Source organism: Talpa europaea (genome assembly GCF_964194135.1).
Source record: "Talpa europaea genome assembly, chromosome: 5".
In the NCBI taxonomy this organism is placed as follows: domain Eukaryota; kingdom Metazoa; phylum Chordata; class Mammalia; order Eulipotyphla; family Talpidae; genus Talpa; species Talpa europaea.
Window position 1 is genome coordinate 44647518 of NC_140071.1, and position 23859 is coordinate 44671376.

General features: G+C 35.5%; 1 protein-coding gene across 2 annotated transcripts in view; it reads right to left on the reverse strand.

The window, feature by feature from the left end:
• The window catches only part of RASGRF2 (Ras protein specific guanine nucleotide releasing factor 2), a gene marked incomplete at both ends in the record, with an annotated part of 216684 nt that overhangs the window by 82815 nt on the left and 110010 nt on the right, over positions 1 to 23859 (reverse strand). For both annotated transcript variants that reach the window (XM_084233297.1, XM_084233296.1), the window contains 5 exons: positions 551 to 799; positions 5079 to 5161; positions 16166 to 16302; positions 17280 to 17346; positions 18557 to 18717. In XM_084233297.1, coding sequence (XP_084089423.1) covers positions 551 to 799; positions 5079 to 5161; positions 16166 to 16302; positions 17280 to 17346; positions 18557 to 18717 — 697 coding nt within the window. The remainder of the gene's footprint in view (positions 1 to 550; positions 800 to 5078; positions 5162 to 16165; positions 16303 to 17279; positions 17347 to 18556; positions 18718 to 23859) is intronic.

A 23859-nucleotide genomic window follows, 5' to 3' on the forward strand; every position in this document is an offset into this window, starting at 1 on the left:
GCTCTTTTACATTTAAAGGCCATTATATCATTGCATGTCTGTTGCTCAAATCTTCTTCCCTTAAATGCTACATGTATCCCACACAAAGGAACACAGACACATTGTAGGCCTTGTCTAATACCTTGCTACAAACTGTGACCGAAAGACTAGAAGCATTGGTGCCTCTGGAGTGCTTGTTAGAAATGTAGATCTTGGGCTCCACTCCAGATCTACTGAATCAGAAGGCTGCAATTTAACCAAGGCCCCAAGTGATTCTTATGCCTAGTAAAGTTTGAAAAACCCAATTACAAAAACAATAATAAAATAGAAAGTCTAAAATAATGGAATTAGCTCCCAAATAACCACAGAGCAAGCAAAGCCCACATGGAGACTTCAGGGTCCTCAACTTCTTCCCTCCCTCTATATTATTGCCTCCCTTCTACTGGTGGGGCATGTAGGTTCAAAGGCAAGCCACAGCCTAGTCAAAAGCCCCAGTGTGGGGCTGCTCACCTGCATGGAGACCTAGGGACCAGGAGGGCCGCACTTTCCTGACAGGCAAATCCCGGCCTACCTGACCGGGATGGAGGTGAAAGGCCTCTTGTATATGTCGGAAAGCTTCGCCAGCACCACAGCTGCCGTAGTGAAAATACGGTAGGTGTGCAGAAAGGTGTTGAGGAAATCGATACTAAGAAACCGCAAGTCTGTCAATCGTTCCAAGAGACGCTCCACAGTGGCATAACGGATTTGGGGCACTTTGCAAGAGTTCAGCGTTTTACTAAAGCAAATGTCGGTGTCATCTTTATGAAGACGAGCATCAGACCTACACATAAAACAGGAGCATGAGGACAAAACCAGGGAGTGATTTCCTCTCAGCCACTGAGTATTTCAGTTTGCAAACAAACACACATGTGAGCTTCCTATTGCATTTGATAAAAGATGTTTTATGACATATTATATCCAACAAGGTAAGGCTGCAAGAACATCAAATACGCCATTATAATTTAGGAAAATTTGAATTAATGTAGAGAGGACAATATTAATTCATTTTACCCTATGTATTCCTTCTGTAGGGAGGAAAAATAATTTTGCCTCTACCCTTCTCAGTTCATGACTGAGATCCCTCTAATAAAAGATATTAGCAAGAGAAAGACAAACAGAAGTTAATTAACATATATATATCTTTTGTATACACGGGAGATACCCAGTGGAAAATAAGTAACTCCCCAAGATGACTTAGAATTCAGGTTTAAATACCACCTTAATAGGAAAAGGGAGAGGGATTTTTAGGAAAGATGAATGTGCCTTTGGAAGCATAGAATGGAGCTGTGATAGTTCGTGACGTTTGTCTGGATGTGGTGCCAATTTCTCGTCTCCTCTTCCGGGATCAGTGTCAGTCTTCCACGGTTGATGAAACTCCCAGGGAGGAGATGTGTGACAACTGAGTTCCTTTTGCAAGATCTGTCTTTAGGCAGGAAATTCACAGGTAGTCTCACCATATACTTCTTATTTTTCAAGTGCCTACTACTCAAAATAATCAATAAGCCCAGTGGCATAATTTGGGGTTACTTAATTCTGCTACCCTTCACTGCACTCCCTAGTTCAGTCATGTTTTACTAGGGAAATGAAACAAAAAGTCCTATTTAAGAGAGGCATTGCTTATGCTCTTAAATGAGAATATCAGAAATATGCATTAAAAATTAATGGTGACATTCTCGCCTCAGAAGGGTGGAAAGGAGAGAGATACACAGATTTTCATGACCATATCTGGGGTTATTTCTTTGTCCTCATTTCTAATTTTGTACATTTGTGCTTCCCCTCTTTTTTCAAGATTACACAGACTAATAAATTACATTATTAGGTATTTTCCCCTCTAGAACCAGCTCTTGGATTAGTCGATTCTACTGTTTTTCTACATTTTAATTTACTAATATCTGTTCTTATTTCTTCACTTAATAATCTCCTTCTTATAACACCCTATAGTTTATTTGGTCATTATTTTTTAACTTCTCGAAATGAATGTTTGGTTCATTTCATTCTTCCTGGCTTATTAGTGCATTTAAGGCAATCCTTTTTTAATTGCGGTTGAATCCGTAAGTTGAGTAAAATGTTGTTTCCAATATTCTGCAGTATTAAAAATGTCTTCATAAAAATAAAAAATGATGCATGAAAAACAAGCAGTGGACCCTTCCAGAAGTTCCCTTTGAATAGTACCCACTACTGCCCCCTGCAGCTCGTACTCTGCTTTTCCCAATCTGTAAAAGCCATTTGGTGACTCCTCACCCCAAAACCCCAACAAACACAATCAGACACACATCCTTGCACTGGAAGATGGAGACAGCTTCTTCAGCTGGAGAGGAAACCGGGGATAAATTTCACCTCGCAGCCTTCACAATCCTTGGCTGAACTCAGAACCTTCAGCCCCTGGAGCACATTTGTTAAAAAGGGCAAAAGAGGCCAGTGGAGTAAGAAGAAAAGCTTAGAGGCACAGACTGAATCCAGTGGGGCTCAAAGAAAAGCACAGACTTCAAAAGGTTTTATATTCCCTTCTGAGAGTTCTTGCCCCAATTCATGGCAGCATCTCATAACAGGCAATCCATGAAGTTCTGGATTTCACCAGGTGATTAAAGAACATACTATAGGACCAATGATGCTCAGTCAGGCAATTGCTTGCTAGGAATAAGTTGTGCTATTATAAGTGCCCTTAATTAGTCCTTTCATGCTTTGAGAGATTTTAAATTATATATTTATTTTCTTCTGGATATAAAAGAATCAATAGCTGTCTTAGCTTGTTCTTGGATATCTCCCACCCCAAAGTTTGCTTAGTGTGGGTGGAAAGAATTCATGTGTAGATCTGAAAGGGCATTTTAAATGAGCAGCTTATCCATGCCTGGAAACTAGCTAAGGGGGACCTGTTAGTTTTAGTCATATTACTGGTCTCAAAAATACACAAATGTGTCTTCTGAGATTCTTGAAAATAACATCCCACTCACTCTTTTATCCACAAAACCAATTTACTTTTCTGATTTTTTATTTTCTCATTTGTCAAAAGACCTTAGAAATTTTTATGTATCTGTCATTCTATGTAGAAGATAACTAAACAAGAGGTAACCACTATTTCTCACACCATTTTCCCACCAAAAATCTATACTTTTTTTAAGGAAGTTCAAGTCAAAGATCAACAAAAGAAAGCAAACCTTAATCTATATATATAAAATGTAAAATGACATATAAGGACATATTTCCACCTAATAAATGTCATGATTTGGCATACTTACCACAGTTTGAGTTTTGTATATTTTTACTGTAATTATCTTAATCAAAACTCTAACAGGAAAAAAATATGTTATAGCCAATATGAAATTAAAATAAAACTAATTATACCACTGTCCTTCAAATTGTGATTTGCATCTGCATTTAAGAAAAAATTAAACTTATGAAATTATTTAATTTTCTTTTATTACATTGAACAGGAACTATATTTCCTAAGGGACCCACAAGAAAGTCCCTCAGTCTCCTGTAATAATAACAACTCCTTTTCAGTAAACACTTAAGCCATCTTGAGTTATTAACACAGATCCACCTATCATAATTAGTAATTTTTAAAAGGAAGACAGTGCCTACAAAGTGATGCCATGTTAGTAACAAGACACAGTTAAGACAGAATAATTTTTTTTAACACTTTAAAATATCTGGATTTTTTTTTTTTAACTGATAACCAAGGAGATGTGTAGGAGACAAAAAAAAAAAAAAAAAAAAAAAAACAAGAATTTAAGGTAGAAAAGGGTCATGGAGGGGACTATCAGAAGGAACAGTGATTGCAAAATCTTTCCTTTTATTGGTGATACTTGGGAAAACAGGGAAGAATTATATGAAACTTTACTCTGATTTGGGAATACATTTAATGCAGTATAGATGGGCACCAAAACATGTGTGACTCTTACAGAAAGTCCTTAGAGCCTAAGATACTGGTTTCTGTTGTAGCAGGGGAGAGGGTCCTGCTCATTTAAGTGTTTATGCAAAAAATCAGGAGAGCACAGGTCTGTGCATGAGTTAGTTATGTAGATAATTGGCATGGATACTGGATAAACTACCAAGGAAGGGACAAAATCTGGTGTTGGCCATAACCGGTCAGCCACAAAACTAAAGATTTTATCCATATTAGGTTTTAAAGTCCACAGAATGTGTGTAGTTGCCCTACCCTAGGGTTCAGTATCTTATAACTTGGCGGTAATGTCTGACTTATACATTTTCATTTTAAAGCAATTTGGATTTTCATAGCTATCTAACCTTCAAGAAAGTACATTTAAAAATGAGTAAAAGTAATAGATTATTATTTTGTGAAATGTTAGAATAAGAATCCTAAGGAAGAAATTAATAAGAAAACTAACCAAATGACGTGAATTTAAAAAATAGTAATATGGATATTTTGACTTAATTCCCATAGGTATCTGGTTTTAATCTTAGTATTAAACTTTTTTCACTACTCTGTACTAACATAACTTCTCATTTTATACTACTATTTTGTTAGTAATCACTTATCTAATTTGCTTTGTTATCAAAACAGAGAAAGCAGAATGGCAGTTCTGGGCAATAGACTCTGAAACAAATGTACTTAGTGAATAGATGGTATCATGAAAAGTCAGTTAATTCATGTTGAATGTCTTCAAAATTTAAATGTATCTCCATAACCAAGTCTGAGTTATATTATTCACAATCACTGGGACGACCCTACATGAATCTGCTCTTTGGCCAGCTCTTTGGTCAATCTGACTCTTTGGCCAATCTGACTTTGGACAAATGTGGCTGTGACTTTTTATACTTAACCTGAAAATTAGATAGGTTTATGTTCTGAGTGGAAACATATGTAACATCATGAAAAACAGTTTTTCTATGCTGTGAGTCAATAAAATAAAATGAAACTAAGACCATTTTGATAGTCTTGTTATTTATAATAACACAGGATGAGTTACTGCATTACTGTCAAGAAACATTGTCAATATGAAACAGAATCCTACTGAAGCAATCTTTTATTCAAGATTTTACATTCTCTACCAATGTGATCTTCATTGAATTGTAAGGGAAAGGATTATTGCACTTACTTAATCATATGTGGCACAGAAACTTTGGAATTCTCTTCAAACACTATAGTCATTAAACCATTACACCGTATATTGTCCACACACTGTGAAATTAAAAAATAGGCAATTACAACCCATGTGAAAACCTAAAAATATCACATATTTCCAAAACTGTTAATGCAAACAATTTTACTTTCACACACACACACACACACAGTAGCAGAAGCAATGTGTAAATATTACACATTGATCAACAGATTTAATATTCAAATACCAAAACTGTCTATCAACCAAATACCTGAGGATACATATAGATTTTTTTTTCTTCTGGAATGTGTTTCCCAAGATTTCTGACTACAGTATCACACTGTATTAATTCTCTGGCAGTCCTAACACTATACAGGATTAGGTGATTGATCACCTATATTTATCACCAGTCAGTAGCGGGTAGTAGGGGCAGTCAGAGTAGAAATGGTAATTTCCTTGGATGGAATATTATCTTTCTCGCTTTCCAGCTCTTTGCTTCCCAGGTGTTTTTGTTTTTGTTCTGATGAATTCCCATATTTTATTAGCAGTTTCCATTGACACCATGTTGGTCTGGTGAGGATGCACTGTTTCTGGCATGCAAAAAGCCCTTTTCTTCATAAGAGGAAAACTTGGGAAATTTTGCTAATTTCCTTGACCTTCTTTGTATCTATGCCATAAAAATTTAAAATTTTCCCTTGCAATTACTTTGAGTTAGAGAAAGATTTATTTTGAATTATACATAATCCCTTTGAGTAAAGCAGAAATTTTTTTTAAATTACACAATTCTTAAAATCAGAAATTACTTCTAGTTACTAGGATAACATGTAGTGCTTTGTGACTGTGACAAAATGGTGTGAAGAAGCTTATTGCTAAATGATCTCATTTAGGTCCTGAACTCATGATCTCCCCTGAGTGAATATCCAGATAGATAAATATGAAAGAGTCAATATGCAGATAGACAGACAGACAGACATACTTTGTGTCATTATTATCCCCTGTCTATTCAGTATACTTAGTATATCAGCTATTATCACACTTTTTTTCCCTTAAAAACTCATCCCTTTATGTTTCATGCCATTATTGCAGTGACTAGGAATAAAGGATCCAATCTTCCAAGAGGATCCATTTATCTGAAAATAAAGTGGACTATTTTAAACTTCTCCCCTTCAGTTCATTTTCTTAAACTCTATCACTTGGGAATAATTTGAAGATGTGTTTTTACATGAATAATTATTATTATCTAATATGGCTTATATGTGAATTTATATTCCATTTTATCCCCACAAATTAGATTACAAATACGAATAAGACAAAAATCAAGATGAATGACAAAATCAGAAATTTGGGAGAAGGGTTGAAGCAATAATATGAAGCCTGGAAATGAAACCACCATACAACTTTATGTTCAGAAGTCCCAAAAACTTATCAGAGGTGGGCCTCAGACATAGCTGTGCTATGGAGCAGCCCACACACAGGGGACACATGACCAACTATAAAATGCACAGTCTAGTCTGAGACCAGAGAACTAGCTCATGGATACTCGTAAAGAAAAACCAAATAATGTAACGGACAATATCCTCAACTGTATGCTGACAAATTTTCTAAACTGCTGTTTATAAGCTCCCTCAACACTGGCTGATAAATACAATTCCAAAGAAGCCACTCTGTGTGAACCTCAAAGAGTGAGATACAAAGGCCCCTCCTGTCTCGGCTGGTTCTAATTTCAAGCCCAGATTTCACACTCTTCAGAACAGGGTATGGACTGTTCGACAGGCTAAATAAATGCAGCTACTCATACCCTAGTTTGTATATTTTGAACAGTAGGAAGCTGGCCAGGGTATTCTTCCAAAAGAACTTAAGCTGACATATCCTGTGTCCAGCTATGTGGAGACAGTATTTCCACCAGTGACCCAATAGTATGTATGCTCCTGGTCTTAAGTAAGGCCACACTACCTCCAAGGGCCAGCTCTCAGTGAGGACCAGATATAATCAGACACCAATGAGCCCATTTAAAATGGGAACACCTGGGGCCTCCCTGGGGGTGCAAGGGGTTAAGACGCAACCTATGAAGCTGTCTGCAGCCTCTGTAGCATGAGTTCAATCCCTGGCAGCCAGGGAGCTACCCACATAGCGCAGCAGACCTCTCCTGACTAGCCTACTGTTCCCCTCAGCAGTACACTTCGGTCAATCTGCCTGTTCTGTTCCCCGCTCTGTCTCTGGTGAATCTCTCACCCCCCACTCCTCTGGCCTATACCCCAGCTCTTGTATGTATAAATAAATAAATCTTTAAAAAATAAAACAAAATAAAATGGGAACACCTGAGGGGAAAAATTGTATGTTGTGAGAAAAAATAAAAAAGGATAATTTTTTTTAAATGGTAACAAGAAAAAAAGGGAACATACATGGAAAAACAAAGAAATGGGGCTAGCTAGTGCATGAGTTATTAATGGAGAAAAATTAAGAAAGGGGCCTAATGAAGTCAGTTGGAGTCAGGCCACAGGGTAAGGAATCTTGAATTTGGATTGTATTTGGTAGACAGGTGGGAAATACTGAGGGTTTCTAAGTGGCCCATTTGTGTTGAGAGATCTACAGTTGGCTTCATGGAGGTATTCATTGGAAAAAGAGAGAGGTATAAATGGCCCAAGAGACCATAAGAACCATCTTCAGAATGCATTAATGAAATGATTCATGCCTCCTCTGAGGCAGATCAGGACTGTGAAGAGGAAGGGATGGAGATAAATGTTTAAAAGGAAGAAATGATAGAAACTGATGAGTTTCCAAATAAAATCAAGAGAAAAAGCAAGGTAAAAGTTTAAAATTGCCATTTTGCAATTTCAGAGCTTTCTGATATATATCTAGAATAAAGCATAGCCAAGTCTTTTGAAGAAGACAGAACTTAACCACAACTGTCTATCTTTTGAATTCTCAAGAGCATCAAAAGATGCACTGATTATATGTCACTGGGGATTTTAGTAAATGAGCCTGTATTTATTAAGTCCTTATTATTGTGACAGATACTGGGCTAAATTCTAGGAGATGAGCGCTGGGATAGAGAAAGATTCTAAAAGAGCTTCAAAGATAAATAAGGCAAATTTCTTCAAATTTGCTTTTGTATATCCAGTGGGGCAAAGGTATTATAATACTATCCCTGTCCCTATGAAAATATGGGGGGACACATTTTATGGGCACAGGGGTTGCACACAGACAAGGCTACAAGAAGCCCATGAGTGATACTTTGTCACAGTAATCATTGCAGTCATTCCTCAGACTTTTCACTCTCAATGTTTCTGAAGCACCATAAGGATGCTTTTTGGGTAACCAACCAAAACAGAAAATGGGAGGGCTGAGATGACGTTTGATGAGAATTATGGAAAATGAACAATATTGCTTCAATTACCTTTAACATCCTAAGTAAATGGCATAATTGCACAGTCTTAGGACAATTTAGGAATATAGTTTCTAAGTTTAGACTTTCTGTTTCTTTGATACAAATCACCCTAGTCCTTTTTACTTAAAGATATATTCTTTTCTCCTCTCTTCTTCCCTGCCTCCTTCCCTCCTTCCTTTAACTTTTTTTCTTGGTCTTTTCCAAGTTATCACCTTATCATCCATGGTTCTAAAATTACTAATTATACTGCTCACTGGGTCTTCCGACTCTTGCTCATGATAGATAATTTACTTATAATATATATAATGTTTTATTTTGTGCACATTGTCATGAGTCCTGAATGATAAAAGTATCGATAATGGGGTAATTCTGTGTTTGCTTCTACCAATATTCTTGGGATTTCAACAATCCAAAACTTGTTTTTACATTTATTTCTCAATTTGGAGTTTTCACATCATGTGAATGCTATAAATTTGAAGTTAAAAACCGTAGACAAGAAAAATACCCTTTTTTTCCCAAAGGACATTTTGTTAAATGAACTATCCAAGACAAAGACAAACTTTATTATTTTTTTCCTGGGCTAATAAGTAGTTTTTTTTTTTTTTTTTAGTTCCAATTTCACAGATAGAACAGACTTTCCATGTTCAGCCTTTGAACAGGGATCTCAATTTCCTTAAGAGGGTCAAGACCTCTTCACTCCCTTTGTAAATAAAACGCAGGTTTGGAAACCATATGCAATCTAAAATCATTCTCAAGGCTCTATGTCTTTAATTTTCAAGCTTTCTGCTCTGACTTTAATATCCCTTATTATTTCTGGCAACTAGAATTTTCCTTTATGTCCATAAACATTCCCAATGTATTAAAAAGTTTTATTACACTGATTCTATGTGCTAAACATTTCTGTTTTGATAGTCTGAAGGAATCTAAGTCAGTTCAGTCTTTTACATTGCCAGAATTAGAACTTGAGAGAAATGCTTTAGATCCAAAAGAGATTTATTTGACCACTTTTAATATCTCATTGTCCAGTGTCAGATCTCATTCATAAATCTTCCTAATTTATTATGTGAAACATTAAAATTACTTTTAGTAGGAAGAAAAGGAAATTTTCACTTACATTCAAGTTTCAGGAAAATAAAACATGTGTGATCTAAACTGTAGCTCAAAGATCTTGTTATGAAAAATCACATTTTAATTGTACAAAAAGATCTAACTGACATATAACCTTTAATTACATACAAACATACATATATGTATATATACAACATATTAAGTATAGTAGAGGAGTGGTTTTGAAATGGGCTCCTCATTTCTTCTTTTATTTTTATTTTTTAAACATCCTTATTTGCTTTTTTCACAATATAGGATTTCTCCCCTCAGTTGCAGTCATCATAGTTTTTCCAACACCAAAGTGACCACAGTTGCCCGCACTCCACTGGCTCTCTTTCCTCCCTGTTCTATACGCTCTCCCTTTCTCTCCCCCTCCTCCTCTCCTGGATATCTCAGATCTATGGTCAGTCTTAGAGTTTGTCTTTGCCTGATCCTTTGGTTTCTCTAGATTCCACATATACATGAAACCATCTCTCTCCTTGGCTCCTCATTTCTTAAGGGCTCCACGTACAGGCTTTATTGACAACATGGGGTGACCAAACAGAACTTGTAGGGGCTCTGCATTCACTAACTTTAACAAGGGCATTCTGCTTTTCTTTCCTTTCCATTTGGAACTTTCAGTAATGCTGTACTGGAGAAAGACTTCTGTTCCAGAAATTAAACTATTATCAATTTTGTATTTATGAATACATGACTATATTGGAAGGTATGATGTACATTTGTGATCATACTAGCATGTATCTTGGTTGCACTGGGAAGACACAATTGAGTACTTGTGAAATGAATGCAGTTCACCCATATTTAATGCATGAAAATAAACAGTATCACATATCTTAAAGATCACTGTGAATTTATGTGAACTACAGTAAATCTTGCAATAAAAAGCATAACAAAAGCAGATTCCTGTGTCATTGATATGCTAGTTCTCTTTGTGATGACTATGACCAAGATAGGACTGGGAATATGTATGTTCACAACAGTGCAGGTAATTTTGATGCTGCTGGTCTTTGGAAAGTATTGAGAATCACTTCTCCATCAGACTTTTCTGAGGGGCTTAAGGCAATACCTGTTCAAAGACCAGTGGTCGACTATGTCATCGTATTTTTTTTTTACCTTCTAAATACTTCTAGGTAGCAGGGACAAAGGTTAGGTTCCATTTTTTCTTTTTCAATTCACTTTTTAATAGTAAAGGAGATATTTTTTATTGATTCCAAAGAAGCTATTTTAAGGGAGAAAGCAGGTCAGCATGTTACAAATTTTTCTACACAAGGTCTTTATTTTGACACATCTGCCCAAACCAAGGAGCTCAGAGATGAATTTTAATTCTACATTTTAGTTAATACCCATAATTACAGAAAAATCTGCTTACTACACCATTATGCATGACAGTGAGATAAGCACAAATGAATGCACTATATTGAAATGAGTGCTCAAATCTTCAGCCTCAAATTTTTCCCTATAAATAGATAAAAAAAGGAGAGAATTACTGGTCAAGACCATTAGCCACTAGCACTTTTTGCTGGGGTGCCAACAGCTAATTATGGCCTTACTGGTATAAGTAAAGGTATAATTAATCATTCAAGAATTGTTACTTCTAAAAATTACGGCTTCAGAAAAGGAGGCCTGGCAAGCCAAAAGTCTTAATTTTTATATAGAGTGCTTTATGTGAAATTGGAATTGTATCAATATTCAGGAACACTTCATTATCTTAAATAAGAGCCACATATGATTAGTCTAACACGATACAGTAGCATGGCAAGGTGGCTTCAAATCAAGCCACAAAAAACTAAGATTAAGCATAATAAGGAGTACAAATAAAAGAATATTTTCATAATTTGGGCTGAAAGAAAATGGATTAGAATTGAAAAAAATTCCCCTAGTCTGTAAGAAAAGCTTCAAAGAATAAATGCCCATCTGGTATAAACAGACAGGAAATAGAAATATTAGAAAATGTAATTGCATTGATAATTACAAGAATATAAATTAAATCTTCTAGAAAGCAATGCCACTCTTCCATTAAATGGGAAAATGTGATAATGTGACAAAACCCAACATTTGCAGGACTTAAAAAGAAGTTACAGAGATACCTTGCTGATGTACAGTGAAATGATAAGTTATATTTCCTCAGACATTCTGGCAGCCTATTTAGTCAAGAATTATGAAATCATGAAAATGGTCAGACCCTTTGCACCAGCCTTACCAGTTGTGGGGAAGGCAGACAAATAAGGCATCTTGAAAGGAGAAAAAAACTTGCACAAAGATATTTAGTACCACATTATATATTCATGGTAAAATATTCACCTAATTATTAAGAGAAAGTTTTGTTAATATGGTAGTATGTGTTAGATATACATATATATACCTCACATATATAACATAAAAATATAGATAAAAAATATAAAAATATATTTTTATATATATTGCTATCAGGAGACACCAACATGAAAAATCTGGAGGAAAATAAAAAGATGTTCTGAGGTAAAAAGTAAAATGATGCACATGTACAGTGAGAGCCAAACTGTAAAATTATTTCTGTGGCAGGATTGTGGGGAGGTTGAGATGGCAGTGATTTTCAGGGCAGAGTTTCTTTAATTTGATGTACAAAAGTGATCTACAGAGCTTATTAAGTCTGGAGGTTATCTAAATATGGGTTCAGGACTCTGTATGCTTAAAAAAGCCCTCAGGTAATTCTAATACAGTTTTTCTGTGGGAAGTACTTTGATAAACATTTATTTAGAGTCAGTGTTAGGAGTAGTTTTATTCATTTTTGTGCTCATATTTTTGCATATACATAAAATATTAAACAGTACATTTTCAAGCATTCAGTAGGCTCATCTTATTAATAATGAATATGTCAAGACATATTTGAGACACTGACAAATTCCATCTATATATGCATAGCTCGTAATTTCTCCCATAAAATGAAAATGTGTTAAGTGGAGAGCGAAGCCAGTTGAAACACAGGCTACTGGGCAGCAGGCTAGGATTGATCAATAGCAATGCATTCTGTCCCTACCACTCATCATTCAACTCGAGCAGCAGCAAAATCACTAACTCTGAGAACACTCACTACCTTGTTCAGTCCTGTGGTAGCAGTTGGCAAATGACCTCATAGTCCCTCCTTCTTGAAACATTTTCTTCATTTGACTTCCAAATACCATGCTCCTTTGGCTGTCCCCATCCACACTAATGGTTCCTTCTCAGCTCTCTTTGCTGTTCTCTTTGACCGCTCACTCAGACTATCGTTCTGTTTTCATTTCTATCTACACTTACTGTTTCACTGATCTCAATAATCTTACAGCCTTAGATACCATCTCAATGGCATAAAATATCTCTCCTTGATTTATCTTCTAAACTTTGGACATCTATGAGCATTACCTATTTAACACCACCACATGAATGTCTAACAGACTGCTGAAACTCAACATATCCTTAGCAAGTTTCTGATACTCATCCCAAAATTGCCTTCCCCAATAGAACTCTGCATCTCTGCTAATGACACCACCATTCTTCTATTTGCTCAGGCCAAAAACTCTGGAGTCATCCTTGACTCTTCTTTCCTCTTACATCCAAAATCTAATCTACAATAAAATAGAGTTGACCCTACCTTCAATATAAATCCAGAATCAAAACTCTTATTATGAACTTCATTCCTGCCATGATGGTCCGAGTCTTCAATATCTCTTGCCTGGATTACTACAGTAGCCTTCTCAGTCATATCGCCACTTCCATTTTTGTCCTACATCTGTTGTCTATTCTCAATACAGCAGGCAAAATGATGCTTTTAAAAACTCAGGCAGATCATAGAATTCCTTTGCAAAATCCTTTCATAGCTTTTCATCTAGAGTACAAGCTAAAATTCTTTCACTGGCTTAGGAGGCCCTCCCATATCTGACCCGTTATTTCTCTCATTTCTTCTTTTTCTATTCTCTCTCTCACACATGCAACTCTAGCCAAACTGACCTTCATGTTATTCTCCAAAAAATGCAATAGCCCCCTGCTTTTGAGTCTTTGCAATGGTTGTTCCTTCTGTTTGGAATGATTTTCACTTCATCACGTAACTACAAGGTATTTCTATCATCTACTATAGTATTTGTTTGTAGTACTGTTCAGAATAATATAACCACAATTTCCATACTGTACTGACCCACATCTATCTCAGGTAGCTTGATACTTTTTACCTTGGCCTATCAACCTTTAATATAGAATAATATGTGTTTATCATGAAAATTGCTTATTTTCTGTCTCTCCTAAACTATTAGGTAAACTTCGTAAGATTAGGGACTTCACTGCTGTTTTTGTCTCTTTCGTTCATGCCTACACAATACCTGGAATATAGTATCAGTGCATAAGTATATTTGTTGAATGAATTAAATCTTAAGTATTAAGACTATACACTATGAAAGACTAAACATATAGCTTTACATCATGAGAATCAATACCACTCAAAAAGCTATAAATTTCTGCTAGCTTCTTTTTTATGATTCACTTTATGATATAATCTTATACAATTTAATATATTGGCCATAGCATCTTGGAGAAGTAGGAGGAAATTGTACACTTTTTCTTCAAGGTATAGTCTAAGTAGAGAGACTCACTTGGTTGTCTATGGCAGGCAAAGCACAGGAACCATTCTTTAAAAGACCAAGCATAGAATCATCCATGGACACCAAGGTCTCTCTCTTAACAATGTCTCACCATGAACCCTAAGGAAGGTCACCTAAAGCTTTTAATAATTCTGTATCTTAGAAGTCCCAGTTACATCATAAGGTAGAAGCTAGAAGCAGCTAGAAAAACACCTTCTCCTATTCCTGTTCTCCCCATTATTTTCGCTTGACTTCACACCTACAAAATGTTGTTGGACTCTAAGTTATTTACTTCCCCTTATCACCTGCAAGCATGTCTGTGTTCTTGAGTGACCAACGCCACACTTCTGGTGCCTGCCCCACACCTGAGCTGCATGTGATTATGACTCAATAAATGTTCATAGATTCAATGAGTGATTCTGAATTTCGTAAGGTTAGACAAGCATTGCAAAGACTTAATTAAAGTACTAATTCAGCTAATGAGAGTATCACTAAATCACCACAAGGATATAATTAGGCAAATATAGAAGATTCCATCTTTTCATTCTTTTGTTAGCCAGAAAAGAAGTACCTTCTCTTCTAGCATTTTGTCCACCACCAAAACAGTCCTGAGGATACATAAGCAAAGCTCCACCATTCCTTTCATGGATCTTTAGAGCACTATAAGAGACCTTGATAAGGTTTGAGTCCTGACTCAATGAAGTTGTGTAATTTGGACACATATTTAGCCTTTCAAATCTCAGTTTTCTCACCTGTGAAACAGGACAAAAATTTCTAATTTCAGAATATTTATTGTAAGGCTCAAGTGATATTAAACCTGTAAAACTTCTTTGACATAGATACAAAAATATGTTTGCCATTTTTCCTTTTTATATCTGACCCTAGTTTTTTTTTCACCCAGAAAAAAAAATTAAATATCTGAAACCCTATTATGCAGGTCATATTTTACCTATATCTTATATATCAATTATTATGAGGTCTCTAGAAAAAGAAGACAATGGAATCTATAGTACCTGTTTTTTCTGTTTGCACCAATCTTCCTTGACTTTATAACTTTAAAGATAATTACCAAGTCTTCTTCTCATATTTTCTTATACAATTATACTCTTATATTGACCAACAGAGCCAAAATTAATGTGGAGCTTCCATTTAGGAATGTCCAAGAACCATTTAAAAGACTAGTTTTGACATATTTCTAAATCCTGAGTGAATGCAGCAATTCTCTAACTAGTCATTGCTAATCAAAGAAAGGCAAACAAATTTGTTCCCTAATTTTCTATATAGAATACAGGTGTTCATTTTCAGATTTCAAACTACAAACAGTATCTCTTTTTCAATGAGATTCCTTAATTTGTGATTTCTTGCCATAGCCCTTGGTGGCTATTTTTTTGTAGATCTCACCTTTTTCAGAAACAAGTAAAAAACATCTATTACTAATAGGGCAATGTTAACACTGTTCCACATAAGTGATTACATTTATAACTTAATGAAAATGCCCGGGAACTAAAATGCAATTATTACATTTCAGGTAAAAAAATATTTTTTAGGGTAAACAAAGGATCAGTGTTTATTTTATAACATATGTGTATACACATAGATGAATTTACACACCAGACATTGTCCTAAACCTTTTCCCCTTAAAACATAATCATGAAGTTATTTAAATTATTTTTTAATAATTTTTTTTATTTTTTACATCATTGTTCGTTTTTAAACAATATTTGCTTCCCCCGACACTCTTAGGTGAAGTTCCCATAGAATTTCCTTTAACAATGCACCCATGCATCAGATAAAAAAATTTAACCTTGAGAAATTTAAAATTTTAGAGGAACAAAAAATTATCCCAGCATATGAAGATACATAGTGCTGATGGTAGTGATCACAGTAACCAGATGTTGTATTTTAATAAAAACAAAATAACTGTAAAAATCCTCCCCCAAAGTTTATGTGGTGAAATTAAAAAAAAAAGAAAGAAAGAACTTATGGCAAAAGCCACTCACCTGACTTATATCACTTGTCCAGGCAGCTTTCTCTTGGCGTGAAGGTGCTAACAGGACAACAGTGAAAGGGGCAGCATCAGGCGGCTCCACCACTATCTTAAAATCCAGTTGTCCAAACACTTGCCCAGAACCTTTGGCTTCAACACATGCAAACCAAATAATTAGATGTGAATATGAAAATACGAGTGATGGTGGCTTTCACACAGTGCTCGTGATAGGGTTGTTATACACGCTTGCCCAGAATGTCATTTCAGCAATATGGTATCTCTTGGACATGGAGAAGGCTTTATTAAACTCATAAGCAAGCAAAGAAACTGAGATTAAGGTTTACTCAGGACTAGGTTCTTGATCTCCCCCTCAATTCATGTCTTAAAATTTTCCATAATGGGCAGGTGGGACCGGGCAGTGGAGGCAGGGTCAGAGATCTTTAGTAACAGTAGGAAGAAAACAGCATTTTGCTTGGCAGCCTGAGATTTATAGATTTATATCACTGATTTCAGTGCATTTCCATGATCTAGCTTGCCTTCTATACCATCAAGGAAAAAGTAGGAATTTTCCCTTTATAAATGTGAATGATTCCAACACAGAATTTTTGCAAATATGGAAATATGTACTAGCTTCTCAGAAGTTATTCAAGATGCCAAATATTCCTTCTTAAAGCAATCTTAAACCATACTATATCATTCGTCCTACAAAGAAAATTCCCTGAGTGTTTAATGCCTGTCAGAAAATGCAGTGGAATATTTGATTTAGTTTTGTATTGTTTCGAATCACATGTTTCATTGGAGACCAAGAAATAATAAAATCATGCAAACAGGGAAATAAAATTTTCCATAATCTACAGAATTCCAACACTCTAATTCAATTTTTCTTTCTTCTCTGCCTGCTATTGGAAAGTTACTATCATGACACAAATTCAGTAAAATGTGAATTCCCAAAGGTGGTTTAACAAGGCTCATAGGCTAAATGGTTCTACAGATTTTTTCATATGTAAATGACATTATAGAGTTTATTCTCAGCATCTCTGCTTATATCTAAGCAATCTTCTTGGATATAAACAAAACCATATGATTATAATTTTTATACTGTTTCCAAATGACAGAATGTAACTTACAGTCATCATCGCTTGCATCAGGCTCCTCAATCAATGTACAGTCTATTAAAGAGAGAACCCCACCTGTCTGGAAAGAAAACAATATTTCACTAAGAGACTAGATTTTTGCAAGTTCTGATTTGTAAATCTTACACTGTAAATCTTATATTCAAGACACCACAGAAGGAAGCATTGCAATTCTACATCACAATTTTCATAGAATTCATAATTAAACTTAGATGTATAACAGTAATTGAACTCATTTAACTTTCATTATTTTTCTTCCCCAACCCACTCTCATCCTGTGTTTATAAAATGTAGCAAGTCAGCCTATGGAAGAATAGATGATACCTTCAGAGTCCTAGAGAGTGAATGCAACTCAGCAAAAGTCTGAACTCACCAACCAGAAAGAAGTTTAAGCAGTAGAAAGTTGTTGTCATGCTGTTGGATATTTTTAGGCACTAATACACAAGGTATAGAGAGGCAAACTTTCTCTGTAAAGGGTTAGATAATAAGTCTTTTAGACTTTCCAAGCCATGTGATCTCATCACAACTACTCAAATCTGCCACTTTAAAAAGCATGAAAGCAGCCATGGACAATATATAGAAAATTAGTATGGTTGTGTTCCAATGAAATCTTAATAACAAAAAACAAATAGCAAGCTGTGGGTCTTAGTTTGCTGACCCTTGGTACAGAGCAAGATAAAATAGCATTTAGAGAATATTATCAGTACACCATAGTGATTTGACAAGATTTTTGTCATCAACTCAGTAGACATCAACTAGAAATAAATTTGTCCAGGTTATGATTTTATTTTTTTTAAAGATTTTATTTATTTATTTATACAAGCATTGGGTACAGTCAGAAGCGTGGGAGGGTAAGAGAATTCACCAGAGCCAGAGAGGGGAACAGAACAGGCAGACTGATGAAGTACACTGCTGAGGGGAGCAGCGGGCGTGGCAGGAGAGGTCTGCGCACCTTGTGGGACTCTCGCTGGCGGCTGGGGATTGAGCCGGCGCTGCAGAGGCTGTGGGCAGCTTCGCAGCCCAGTGCTCAACTGCTGTGCCACCAGGGAAGGCCCCAGGTTATGATTTTAATTGTACCTTTTTATAGTAATACTCACTTAAATTTCTATTATTTAGAATCCTAGTGACAATCAAGTAAATGTCAAGGTTAGTAACTGTACATCACTATGCAATAGTGACAATGTTTCATGATAACTGGCATAGGAAAATCATAATTTAATTAATCTCAATGTGCATGGAACATAAATGGAATATTCACATAAAACCAGTACCTTGAGCAGATGTAGTTTTCCTCCTGAACTTCTTGTACAAATTAAAAAGTGTTTTGTAAATAAGAAGCATTGTCTTTCTCCTTCCTTCTTCAAAGATAATGAACCCAGGCGAACTTTACTAAGCTTCCCCTTCTCAACAGAAGGTACTTGAATGAGAGAACCTGGTGATCACAAAAGTGAAGAATACACAGCAATTAAAATTCTGTCAAGTGAGAGCTGTTCTTGATGCAATAAACACTATGGCTTGTTTCCTAAGATACCAAGGATTTATTTAATGCACCATTGAAACAATTAAATCCCCTACACTGAACAGAACAAAGCACTGTGTTTTAAGAGTTGTAACTAATTTGTAAAATATTTGTAAAACACTCTAGTCTTGATTATTCATGTATAAGCTGGAAAAATAAGTTTAAAAGAAAGCCAAATTGAATTCAAATAGCTATGCATTTTTGCCATCTGTGCCTAACTGACTGATCTCAATCAAATTATTTACTAAAGAATAAGGTACATATTGTATAATTCCATATAGTAATAAAATAACAAAATAAAAAGCAAATGGAATTTATTCTTCCTGAAGCACTGAAGGTAGACAAAAAGTATATTAATATAGTTTACTTTGTATCTTAAAAGTAGAGAATACTATACATGCATATTTTAAAAAATAAATTTGTACAATTCACAATTCAATGCTAGTAAGGACAATTTTTAGAGGGCAGCTAGCTCTTTGTGGACTCTAAATAGATATTAAGCCAAATAAAATCTAAGAGCATTCCTGTTAACAAAACTATGCTTCATTCAATGTAAGGTTATACATAGTTGAAATAGATGTAAGGTTATATAATTTCACCGTAAGAGTGACCCCATCACTCAAAAAACAAAATTCCTACCAAGGTTAGACATTAAAATAAAAAGTACTAAGAAAGATTCTTGCAAATATCTTGCCTTTGACTTGTGAAATGCCCCAAGCCTGTAATATTTCTACTATTTATTTAATCCACCAGCTACCCCAAGTGCAGCCTTACAAGGGCTCTTATTAGCCTCTTAAAAATCATCAAATGTATATTCAACACTTAAATTTATTAACAGCGATCATCACTAAGAGATGAGATTACAAACAGCCTTATTTTTCTCTGCATACATTTTCTGGGTTTCCTGTCTTGTTTTTTTATTATTACGGGCACAAATTACATCTGTAAGTAGGAAGAACACTGAAGTTCTTTATATATGTGAAACAATAAAACTATGATTATGGATCACAAAACCTTCATATTAACATACAAATATCTGAAATAGAATCTGCTTTTTAACAGAGATCTACAGGTGTATAGGGGATGAAGATGCCCAGATTCCATCTCAGTTTAGGTGGAACAGCTTGATGGAGGCAGAGTGGTCAGCTACTGGGGCCTAAAGAATAGCAGGGAAGCAATCCTGAGGAAGGGTGTGGGACAGGGTAAAGGCTTAATTCCTCTGAAAGGAATAGACAAGAGGAAGTGAACTAAGGGGTAACAGGGGGAAAAGCAAACTGACAGAGGACAGGAACAACTGTTTGAAGAGTAAGGGAAGATGGGGAAGCAGAAGGTAATGCTTAGGGGGTAGATGGGCAGGTAATGCCAGCAGAAGGATTATACTCATGGGATTCATGGAGTGGAATCGAAGCCAAGGGAGATCTTTCAGAGGACCTTGATTATCCCCTCACTTCGCAGAAAGGGAAATTGAGGCCTGAGAGGCCTAACAGTTTTCCTAAGGTCACCCTTATTTGAGTGACACAGCCAGAAGACAGACGTGGATTCCGCTAAATAAAAACTGAAAGTTGGGGAACGAATGGATGGGAAGACAGTAAGTTCCAGCTTTGCCATGAATGATCATAAGTCAACAATTAAGCAGATCCATTAAGATAGAGTGAAAGACTGGGCTTAGGCAAATATCTTGACAGACAAATTGGTTTAAGAGTCATTTTCAGAAAGGATATGAGGATATAAACAAGGCTATGAATACTTGATAATAGTGTTTCAGTGGTAAATGTTTCTAGCGTTTAATGATTTTTGCAAATCAAAAAATACAAAATACATGTCAGATCATATATTAGTGATTACTATGAATTTCAGCTCTGAGGTTAAAAAATTATATTTCCTGGGCCTCCCCTGGTGGTGCAGCAGTTGAGCACTGGGCTGCGAGGCTGCCCGCAGCCTCTGCAACGTCGGTTCATTCCCCAGCCGCCGGCAAGGGTCTCACAAAAACAAAAAAAAAATTATATTTCCTTAGTAATTACACACTAACATGCTTAACCTATAACTGTTCACTCATATCCAACTAAGACTATATGTACATTAGGTATGAATGGAAATCTATACATCTAATAAAAAATGAGCAATTTCAGCACTATTGTTTGGTTTATAAGTAATCATATTTGGGAAAAAATGCTAACTGGATTCTTGTTTAAAAATAATCTATGGTGTTGTAACACAGCCTTAAGCCTAGGAAAGTCTTCTCCAGTTAATACTAATTAGAGAAAAATTAGTATTAAATTCCTAAGTCCTCAGTATCAGACCACTGCTATAACACAGTCCTTTGCATCTCAGTCATCAGTATACTTAATAATTGAGGTGATCTTAAAATAAAACTTCTGTTATTTCAATCACTAAATTCCAGAGAGAGGCATTCAAGACTGATTAATGCCCTTATTCTTAATTCTACTCAGTAGTAAAAAGAATGAAGAGCAATTTCCAAGTTTTTGGGTTAACATTTAAGAAGGTATAACTATTTCTAAACCCCATGTTACAATTCCAAAGAACTAGGTATACTGAAAGTACATGATTTAGAGCCTGGGAATGATTAAGATACCAGAGACATCCACATCTCATTCTCAATGCATTTTGCTCTGAATTCAGTCACCTTTATTTAATTGTCCTGGTTCATATTTCCATAAGAAAACATTGGCTATGAATAACAGTTTTGATCAAAATGTCAATTAAAGTACTTATATCTTTTAATAAATATTCACATATATTTTATATTATTGAAAATAGAAACTCATTCCAAACCCTGGGTTTTATTTTTTTAATTTATGTCATAATCTCACAGGTTGCACTGGTTGAGATGCAACTGTAAGCATTAGTTCATTTAATCTTGACAACTATAAAAGACAAGTATGACTATTAACTCCCACTTAGGAAGGAGAAACTGAAGCAAAGAGTGTTACTTGTCGAATATCACACTGCAAGCAAGTGGAGGTGACAGGATGTGACCTCCAGTATCATGGCTAGGCTGTATTTCTATTATGGTTTTTTTAAGAGATTTTTTTTTATTTATGCATACAAGAACAGGGGTATAGGCCAAAGGTGCAAGGGGGTGAGAGGATTCACCAGAGATAGAGTGGGGAGCAGAACAGGTAGATCTACTGAAATACGCTGCTGAGGGGAGCAGCGGGCGAGACAGGAGAGGTCTGCTGCACCATGTGGGTCATCTACATAGCCAGGGATCAAATTCATGCTGCAGTGGCTGGTGACAGCTTGATAGTGCTGGGATTTTAACCCCTGAGCCACCAGGGAGGCCCTGTCTTTCTATTAGTGCCTCACTTATACATTTGTTCAACAAATTTTTAATAGACTTTTAAAAAATAAATGGCAATATCAGACCACCGCTATCCTTTGCATTTCTTATCAGCTGTCTAACAATTGGAATTTATTTACAATATGGATCTGCCATATGACCCATCAATTCCACTCCTAGATATTGACCTGAAAAATACAAAAACACTTAATTCAAAAGGAAACTTGCACTTCCAAGTTCATTCCAGCACTATTTACAATAGCTAAGACACAGAAACAGCCTAAATGCCCAAAACCAGACAAATGGATTAAGGTATTGTGCATACACACACAGAGACACACAGACACACACAATGGAATACTACTTAGCTATCAGAAAAAATGAACTCTTGCCATTCACTGCAACATGGATAGAGCTGGAAAGAATAATGCTAAGTGAAATCAGTCAGAAGGAGAAAGACACACACCGGATGGTGTCACTTACATGTGGAATATAGAAATAGAGAAAAACAAAATGGTCAATAAAGCCAAACTAAGAAGTTAACCCTTGAAAGCTGACTGTAGAATGGGGGCAACGAGAGAGTGTGGGAAGGAAAGGGGAAGGATGAAAACACAGAAGGGAGGGAACAAGGGTCTATGGTGGTGGACTATGGTGTTTTTGGTGGTGGGCACACTATGGCAACAGTGCCTGCAGGGGGATCCTACACTTCCATAATAGAAACAATGATGTAAACCAGTATTAATGCAATAAAAATTATTTTTTAAAAAACTTCTGCTATTTCAATCACTAACTATCCATGGATTGATTGATATTCAAGATAGCTGAATAAGGAGGCCTTTCAGATGGCCTGAACTAAGATAACATATCTTCCCTAGTCCTCAGAATAAAAATTCATGCAAACACACACACACACACACACACACACACACACACACACACACGGAGACCTCATATTATCTATTAAAGTAAATAACACAAATACTAGCACACAATTATAGTGATAAATCCATTTCGTAGAATATGAAATTCTCAAAGTTTTAAATAATAAAAAAAAATCCACCTCAATAGATGTTAAAGTCTGTTAAGAGGATTTAGTAAAAGTGATAGTAGGAGCAACCAAGCCAAAATAATGCAAAATTTCCCAATTGTCATATTTGGAATACTTTCTACTTTCAGAATAAGGATTGATTTTTTTTAAAGCCACCTTTATTGAATAATTTCTAACCAGACTAACCAAACCAAACAATACAGAAAAATACTGCTGAAATCATTATATCAATATCAATACAATAACATCAGAAATATTCATAGCTGACAGAAATGACTTAAACACAGAACAAGGAATAAATAACATCTGGACATGAATCACAGAAAGAGGTGGTTAACGACTGTTTTTCCTCTACATGCAATGAAAAAAAAATGACTTACTCAATATAGCCAATCTTCCAACATTTTTCATTATAGATTTTTTTCAAACTTAGATTGAAAGTCTATTTGTAAAAATATTAAATGTTCATGTGCAATAATACTTTTCAATCAAAATCCTTTCAGAAATTGAATACTAATTATAGAAATTTTGTTTTTATTCTCACACTATAAAGTTCAAGTGATTAATAATCAATTTTCAATGTACTCCAAATACAAGAAAAATACAAAATATGACATTTTACTATCAAAGCTGCAATTCAACGGGCAATTAAATTTAATCCAATGCCTATTTTCCAGGTATTTATAACAGAAAGCATCATAATAGA